At 48.0% G+C, this 9165-nt stretch overlaps 1 protein-coding gene across 1 annotated transcript; it reads right to left on the reverse strand.

Moving 5' to 3' along the window:
• Nucleotides 1-4066: 4066 nt before the first annotated feature.
• LOC112070971 (amphoterin-induced protein 3-like) lies at nucleotides 4067-8568 on the reverse strand. Its single transcript, XM_024138432.2, has one exon. It carries the CDS (start codon nucleotides 6871-6873, stop codon nucleotides 5320-5322), a length of 1554 nt encoding a protein of 517 aa, XP_023994200.1. The 5' UTR covers nucleotides 6874-8568; the 3' UTR covers nucleotides 4067-5319.
• Nucleotides 8569-9165: the final 597 nt, after the last annotated feature.

The following is a 9165-nucleotide window of genomic DNA, read 5'->3' on the forward strand; positions in this document are numbered from 1 at the left end:
CAGGACTTGAAACCGATTTATGAATCAGGTTGGGTGATCAGGAGTTTAGACACTTAATGAATCAGATTGTGGCTCAGATCAACTTTAAAAACAATTTGTTTCAAATGTTTTATTGCGTAAAATATTCATTTTTTTTATAAATATTCAAAATATTATTTGTATTGTCAGACTATCAGATAGTTATACCTGTAGTCAGTTTATTTCCTACATATATTTGATGTACAAGTCAATATTGTATCTAACAGGACAATGACATGGTTTACATTTTTTAAAATATAATTTCTCAATTTGACATGTTAAAGTAGTGCAACAGTTGATCTGTAATTGTATAACTCGATGGTTATTAGAGTGTTAACAATCAATAATTGTCCAATCGTGAGTGTGGCCTAAAATGTTACTTTGACTAAAACAACACATCTTAGGGGAGGACAAGAAATTGGACAATACAATCACAAAGCTCTAAAAAGGGGTCAAGTTTATGTTTCAGGTCACTTAACATAAGTACAATTTTTTTGGCTTTTGTACTGCATTGTTGTACAGTACAAATGTAACATAAGAGTAGGACAAAACCCAGAAGAAACCACTAAGCCGCCCGGTCACACTCTTCACAACCTTCCTCCCTCTCCCCCAATGTTTTTTTTTTTTTTTTCCCCCTCACCCCCAACCCTGGCTTCCTCGTCCAGACACAAGCAACTGGAGGACATCCCCTTTGTCTGCCCAGCCAGTAGTGCCTACCTGAATGTTCACCAGGCACGGAGCCCTTCTTGGTGGTCCATAGACAGGTTGCAAGGTATGTTACAGGGTCAGCATGTTTTGAAGAAAGTACATGTGTTGTGTATTCGGGGGAGAATGGGATAAGAGATGACTGGCCATAATGTTCGCGGAGAGTCAGTCATGGAGCCTGGAGACCCCAAGGTGGCAGGGTGGCCACAGAGCGACACCAAGGTGAACCAGCGCAGCTCAACGTCGGCTCATCTTCATCGTGGGTCAAGCACACAGAAGTCCAGCGGTGTGTTGGTAGTCAAGAGCTTGGGCCCCTCGCGCTGCAATGTGTATCAGTTCAGACAGATTCTGACAATTTTAACATCGAGAGTTTTGTTGTGAGACCAGGTCACTAGAATCATGAGTGGTTTGGTGGGTATCAATGACAAGGCCACAAGATGTCAAACCAAACAAACAGCTCTTGTTCCCTTCGAAGTATGAATATGCAGATTAGGGAATTATTGGGCACACTCAGAGTTGAGAACCTCACAGATATTTTCATGCTGCACTTCGGTCTCGCCTCTTCTTTACAGTTGTGGTTGACACAGTACTTAGTTAAATCCATGTCTGGCCTCCATCTATCCCTATTAGAGAGAAGACATTTTGTCAAGTCACTGTGTGATTCAGTAATTCCGTCAATTAAATCACTCTACTGGAAAGTCAAAAAGACCTACTAAGGTCATGTCCGCCCAACTGAGGCTCTGTCAGAAACAAACATCAAGTAAGCATTAAAGGCTGCACAAATTCTGATCTTGTTCCACGCAATCAGCCTTTTGAACCAAATACACATCATCTCCTGAAAAAAAGATCTTATTTGGTGTAAAGACCAATTAAATCAGATATTTTTCAGAGCAGATTGGTCAAAAAAGTATAGAATTGGGCTGCGCTGTCTAAAACTGTGGTTGTGGTGTAAGGATAAATAAATAATCTAGCTATGCGCAAAAGCTTTGACTGCTAGAGCCTTTATCACTCCAGCAAAGCTTGGGTAAAGTTTGTGAATACATTGCTGCACAATTCTGGTTTTTCAAAGGCAATCTTCGTCCATGGTTGAATTTGAAGTTAAAGACAGCAGTTTTGTGAGTTGACCTACAGACATTTTTGCGGTCATTTAAAAAAAACACCTGGATAGAGCTGTATAATGTGAAAGCTAAATATCTACATATAGGCACACATTTACTGAGTAACCATATAGCCTTTATTCATAGACGTTGCAAGTTAAAAGTCATGTGGATATAATGATGGTGCCGGAGGAGATGGCTGACGCTTTTTCGGGCGCCAAACCAACATGTGCGTGGTTTTTTTCGGGCGTAATTTGTAACTTATTTTTGTAACATAAATGTTTTTCTGCCCATCCGTCCTCTTATACCGAAAAGAGCTTCTGGATATCAGGACAAGAGCGTTACACTTCGTCACTGGATGCAAGTTTTTTTCTTTAACCGAGTCGGACGTGACAGGATTTACTTCAGAACACCTGACAAGGCCCAATCTCCATCTCGCGAATGGGCATCGGGACGTAGGTCGGGATGGCCTCTTGTAAGGATCCGACCGGTAAAGTGAGTAATCTCCCTCTACCGATCAGTCCCCATATTTAGCCTCAACGTGAAATCAATTGGATAACAAAAATGGAGTAGCTCTGATCAAGACTATCTTACCAATGGGACATTAAACAACTTATATCTTTATGTTACCGAGTCTGGCTGAACCGACATGGATAACTACAGCTGGCTAGGTTTTCGGTCCCATCGGCAATATCGAACCAGCTGCCCTCCCGGTAAGACAAGGGGTGGCGATGTGTGCATCTGGAAATAATAGCTGGTGCAAAAAAATCTAAATAGGTTTTGCTCTGAGGTAGAGTATATCATAATAAAGCTGAGATAAGCCTCGTAAGACACACTATTTCCCAAGAGAGTTTTAAATCTATATTTTTTCGTAGCCTGTCTATTTAAACAACAACAACCGATCATGGCACTAAGAACGGCACCAAACGAGCTTATAGGGGCATAAAGCTAAACAAAATGCCGCATGGCCAGATGCGGTCGCTCCTAAAGTGGCCGGGGGCTTTAAATGCAGGGAAGACTTTTAATCTGTTTTACCTAAATTTTCTAACAAGCATGCAACCAAGAGGTTTAAATTAACTCTAGAACCACCGTTCACTCCACAGACAGACATGTACTAAAGCTCTTCCCGTTATCCTCCATTTGGCAAAATCTGGGCCCTAACTCTATCCTCCCTGATTCTTGCTTACAGAAAAACTAAAGCAGGAAGTACCAATGACTCGCTCAATAAGGAAGGTGGTCAGCTGACCAGATGCTAAGTCTACAGGACTGTTTGTGCTAGCCACAGATGGAATATGTTGCGGATTATTCCACGATGGCATGAAGAGACACCACATCAGTCACTTGGCTCCACTCAATAGTGCTCGATGCACGTCGCGCCCACCGTGACTGTACGTAACATACCCCACCAGAAAGCTCATGGATTACAGGCAACATCCGCACCGGCTAAAGGGTAGAGCTGCCGCTTCAGGAGTAGGACTCCCACGACCGTTCACTAAGAATCTGGCTAGCCTCCGACGAAACCCATCAAACAGGCAAAGCCATCAATAGCAGGACTAGATGAATCGTACTACACCAGCTCTGACTCTGTTTAGTGTTGCAAGCCTGCCCACAGTCTATTAATGGACTACAAAAAGAGAAGCACAGCCACGAGCTGCCCAGTGACACGAGCCTACCAAAAAGATGACATGATTACACTGCCCTTTCCCACCTGGACAAAGGAACACCTACGTGGAATGCTATTCATTGACTACCAGCTCAGCATATCCAAACCACTATAGTGCCTTTCAAAGCTCATAAGTAAAGCTAAGGACCTGGGACCTAAACACCTCTTCCTCTGCAACTGGAATCCTGGACCTTTCCTGACGCTGCCGCCCACAGGTGGTAAGGGTAGGTAATAACAAGCCACCACGCTGATCCTGCAACAACGTGAGCCTCAGGGGCGCATGCTCAGACCTCCTGTACTCCCGTTCCACATGACTGCATGGCCAAGCACGACTCCCAACACCATCATTAAGTTTTGCCCGACGACAACAGTGGTAGACCTGATCACCATGAGTACAGCAAATAGGGAGGGAGGTCAGAGACTGGCAGTGTGGTGCCAGGATAACTCTCCCAATGTGGGATCAGACAAAGGAGATGAAATTGTGGACTTACAGAAAATAAGAGGACCGAGCAACAACCCCCCATTTCTCATCGACGGGGCTGGGGTAGAGCGGTTGGAACTTTCAAGTTGCTTGGTGTCCATTAGGAAAGCAGCGAGCTGTCAATGTTGGAGTGTCCTCCTGTCAATCCAGTAACAAACGTACCAGAACAGGTAACATTCGCTCTATTGTCACTTTGTCGCTCAATATTCTGTATCCGTCAGTGTTAGTAGCGGAGCAGCCAACATGGATGAAAAAGCGTCAATAAGAAAGGTGTTAGAGCAGAAACAGCCCCCTCTATCCTCACAGTGAAACCACGGCCCAGTCTCTTAACTAAGAAATAAATGGATGGATCTATCTTGCCCCAAAAAACTGTCTCCTCCTGCTGAACCGCTCTGCACACTGTGTTCCTGTTTCTTCTTTGTTTGTTTGTTTGTTATCCGACAGCTAAACACGGTAGGAATCCACCAGGACTTACAAGTGGGGGTTTCAAATCACGTTTCTCTTCTGCTAGTTTCATATTTAAAAAAAGAAAATAGCTTTAACATGGTTGTTTCTCTGTTCTACTAAAGACATTAATTCTGCTAAAAGGTATACTTTGTAAATATGTTTCTACTAGTCATCTAACTTGCTATCTTTAGGCTACTTGCTACAAAAAGGTTTCAGGCTGTACAGTTATGGCTGATTTTGTTCAAATTTTCTTAGACAAGGCATCCATACACTAGCTCTGGTTTATTAAAGGGTTCAAGCCGTGCTAACAGGGACAGCTCTATCCTGCTTTGTTTTTGATATAGATCTAGATATACACCCAGTGTTGTGTTGCAAAATTCTGTTCACTTTCTCAAAGTTCCCTGGTTTTCTAGAAATTCACAGATTCCTGCTCATTTCCTTGTAACCGGGATTTCTGGGAAATCAGGGGAATTCTTTGAGAAAGTTAACAGAATGTTGCAGCCCGAGCCCATTAGCACTGCTTCTCACTCAACATGCAGGCTCCTTGCAGTTTTACTCCTCAGAAAGGCAGGCCAGTCAAACCTGGCTGGGCCAGTTGAGTTTGTGCTGGATGTTCATTTCTCTGCTCTTTCGRTGTCTTGCTCTCCATCTCCCTGCCTATCTCTTCCTCTCTCTATTTCTGTCTCTCAATCTCCCTCTCTTGGTGTCTTCTGCCTCACCCCTGGGTGGCAATGCCATCTATCTGTCTGTGTCCATCTATCCTACTKTTGACAGGCAGTGTCTAACTCTCTGCCCTGCCTGGTTGGGTAACCCAACCCACTCTCTCTGCGAGTGGGATGGGGTGGGGCAGAGGAGGCAGGTGTTGGGTAGAGAAGAAGGTACAGTAGGAGATGGCTGTCTGCCTGGTGCTATGGTACGATGGGTGAGTCTGAGAAGACTGAGGTGATGGAGTGGCCTGACACCGAGACTGGGGACAGCGCACCTGTAGCCYCCCTTAGCCGTCCGTTCTGCACTTCTTTGATGGGTTCCAGAAACACCACATGCTTGTTGTTACTGACCTTGCGGCCTGGGCCCTCTGTGGTGGCGGGCGGGGTGGGAGTCAGGATTGAGGACTGGGCACTGTACTGGTCATTGGCCGGGCTGGGGGTACCAGGCAGAGGGTGCTGCTTGTGGCAACAGCAGTGGCAGGGGGTCAGGTAAAGGTACATGAGGACCAGAACGAGGGTCGTCACACACCCGATGAGGGTCGTAAACCCCGTGTTGAAGGGCTCGGTTTCATCGTGTCGCATCAACACCGTCACGTTCACCTCCCATGACTCGTTCCTCTTAGTCCCGTCGAAAACCTTGCACCAGTACACGCCGGAGTCCTCGACTTGCGCCGACACGATCTCCAGACTGCCGTTGGCGTGCATGCGGAGAGTGCCGTTGTTCTCCGGCGGGGCCCCTGCCCCATGGTGAGGCGAAACCCACAAGTAGGTTAGGTGCTGTCCTTTGAGCATGGTGTGACAGTCCAGAACCACGGCGGCTCCTTCGTACACCAGCAGGCTTCCCTCAGGCTCCCATAGAGCTCCAGCCACTGCCGTACTACACTTCAAGTTCACTTCAAAGAAGCGTCTGTGGTGGAAAAATTTAACGGAGGCCTTGTGTTCCCCATACACCAGGCAGGTGTGCTCCTCACGGAAGTCACTGACCGAGGGGAACCCCTTCTGCTCCCAGCGCCGGAACATGTTGTACATTTCGCACTCGCAGATCAGGGTGTTGTTGTGGAGGAAGAGTCCGCTCTGCAAGGCCGCCGGCAGGGTCTCGATGTCCACCAGGGGGAGTTTGGACATGCTGTTGGAGGACAGGTCCATGGTGACCAGGAAGGGMTGGCTGTCCTCCTGGATGGAGAAGGGGAAGTCCGTGAGGCGGTTGTGGCTGATGTAGACCTTGCGTAGGTTGCCGAGCGCCGCCAGGGCCTTGCTCTCCACGCGGACGATGCGGTTGTTGAAGAGCAGCAGCTCCTCCAATCCTGTCAGCTCCAGGAAGTAGTGCGCCTCTACCTTTTCCAGCTGATTGGACGACAGGTCCAGTTTTCGTAGCGCGCTGCTGTTCCAGAAGGTTCCGGGCTCAAGGAATTTCAGGCAGTTATGAGCCATGCGGAGAGACTCCAGACGGGGCAGCGCGGCAAAGCTTCCCTTCTTCAGCTCCTTCAGGCGGTTGTGATTGAGGTCCAGGGTTGTGGTGTACGCGGGCAGCTCGGAGGGCAGTGCCTTCAGACCGTTGTCGGCACAGCTGAGGATGTCGGAGCAACACAGGCAGCCCTTGGGACATCTACTGGCCCCGACCCCAGACTCACTAGCCCCCACCCCGGCCTCAGTCGCGACCCCTGTCTCAGCCCTGACCCCGGCTTGCTGCAGCAGGAGCACTAGGAGGAGAGAGTTCCGCACCAGAGGGGCAGTTACTGCCTGAGACCTGAGCATTGTGCTGACGGGACACTACAGGGGGACGAGAGAGTGGCCAAAGTGACACCAGGAGTTTTTATGTCCGTCCGTGGGGCTCCTGGTTGGTGCACAGTCTCTCTGTTTTGGTTGGTCCACAGTCTCTCTTCCTCAATAAGGGTTTGGTAGGTGCACAGTCTCTCTTTGTCGCCCTCTCTGTCTCTCAACAGGAGCGGAGTTGGGAGTTGGTGTACTGTCTGTCTCAACAGGATCTTGGAGTGGTGGCTGTTTTGGGGGATATACAAGCTACAGCTGTAACGTAGCAGCAGAGAGAGTGAAAGCTGCCATAGCGGCCTGCCCCTCCACTGCAGGGCAGTAGAAAAGACGGGAGGAGAAAAGAATTAGCAAATGGAAGGCAGTTTAACTAGTTAAATAGCTGTAAAAGTCTCATTCCRTGCCCAGGTTGAGTTTGGGAAACCCAACAAACGTTCATTTCACGTGACTGAGAGATGAAGGGAATACAAGGATCCCTGACAAAAAGAAAAAGCACATCATTATTTCACTCTGGGATGTGCTTTACTTCTGCATCACAGCTCAGTGATAGCTGAACYTGGATTATGTTTACGTTCCTCACCTCCTGAAAGTCCATTTAAAATGTCTTATTACATCGGTTAGTACAGGAACTGTTGCTGTGGCAGGACTCATCAGAYTAGCCCATTTAAAACTGGGCGCTGGTCCGGAGGTTTAATAACACGTGGAGAAGCTGCTAGACTCCTGTTGGAAGCTTTTCTCTCCGTAATGTCCTGAAGAACAGCAAACAACGTTTAGAACAAGAATGATTTATTGTCCGTTTGTTATGRCTACTGTCCACGGAGATGGACTGTTGTACTTTTCTCTTGCTGTCTCCGGTCCTTGTGGGCTAAAGGAGGTGCTTTAAAGAATCACCAATTGTCCGATACTTAATCTTAGCCTACCCAGAAAAACAAAACCCCGTTGTGTGTGGAATCCGTCGTCCCACTGCCTCTTGTCACGGACCCGACCACCTTTTTCTCACTGTTGTAATCTAAAAATGTCCTTTTATCCAGTCAGAAGAGTTATAGGTCACTAAACGAGCTGTCTGCGACAGACAGTGCGAGCAGCGAGTGAGCAAGGCAGGGGTTTGAAATAAGTCAACATTCTGTCTAGCTCGCTTATTAACGCAATCATACAGCCAGTTTTCTCTCTCTCTCTCTCTCTCTCTCTCCCTCTGTCTCTCTCTCTCTCTCCGTCTCTCTGTCTCTCTGTCGCTCTCTCTCTCTCGCGGTCGATACAATCTCCTCTCTCCCTTCAACTGGCGGATGATGAGTGCACTCCCCAGGAGCTCAGTATTGTATACAAAAGAAGACGTGTACTTCTGCAACCTCCGACCAAAACCTCAAGAATCTTTCTCCTCCACGTCGTCTTCTCTGATCACACACACACACGGGGGTTTCAGAACAGAAAAGCTGTGTAGTCGGGGGCTGCGATGCCATGCACTTCGTTTATAATCAAGTTCATCATCAGGGCTTCATGTAACACACCGGATTCCAAAATAAAGGAAGAAAGTTCTTAACTAGTATRRMGTYTTTTCCTCTGCTRCGGTMGGCTGTAGTATCCAGTATTTTCCTCTGCTCCGGTTGGCTGTAGTATCKAGTGGAAAATCAGCTATAGGACAGGTTCCTATGGTATCCAGAGAGAGAAGTGTGAGGGAGGGTTGTGACTCTGTCTCTGTGTGGCTGCTCTGTGTTGAGCGGAGGGACTATAGGAGCTTCTGGTCGTTTCCCAAGGCTCCACACAATGCAGCTCTCTCTCGCTACTTTGCTCTCGCGCCGCTCTTCTCTCGTCTCTCTCCTCTCTCTCAGATCTCTCTCGATGCTCATCTCTCTCTCTCTCTCTTTCTTCTCCTCCTCTTTCCTTTCGATTCTTCTCTCTCTCTCTCTCCTTCTTCTCTTCTCTCTCTCTCTCCTCTCCTTATTTAATCCTCCCCTGCCTTTGATAAGCGCCTTCAGTCCTCCCTCCTTCTTTCCTTGGCCCCATTCCCAATGCGTTTGGAACTGCTCTCTCTCCCCTCTTGGTGCTACGCCCTGCTCTCTCTCTCCCTCTGGATTTTAAAGTAGAAATAGTAGGAGGCTTCTTTTGGTTGAGTTGGTGTGGTGGTCCCCCTCCACCTTCCTGTCTCCCCTCCACCTGTCTGTCCTCCCCCCCCCGCTCTGTCTGTTCCCCCCCCCCCCGCATGCCTGTCTCTCCCCCCGCCTGTCTTGGGTCCTCTCCCCCCCCTGCCGCGCTGTCTGTCTCTCCCCCTCCGCCTGTCCTGTC

Source organism: Salvelinus sp. IW2-2015, unplaced genomic scaffold (genome assembly GCF_002910315.2).
Source record: "Salvelinus sp. IW2-2015 unplaced genomic scaffold, ASM291031v2 Un_scaffold1479, whole genome shotgun sequence".
NCBI classification, from domain to species: Eukaryota; Metazoa; Chordata; class Actinopteri; order Salmoniformes; family Salmonidae; genus Salvelinus; species Salvelinus sp. IW2-2015.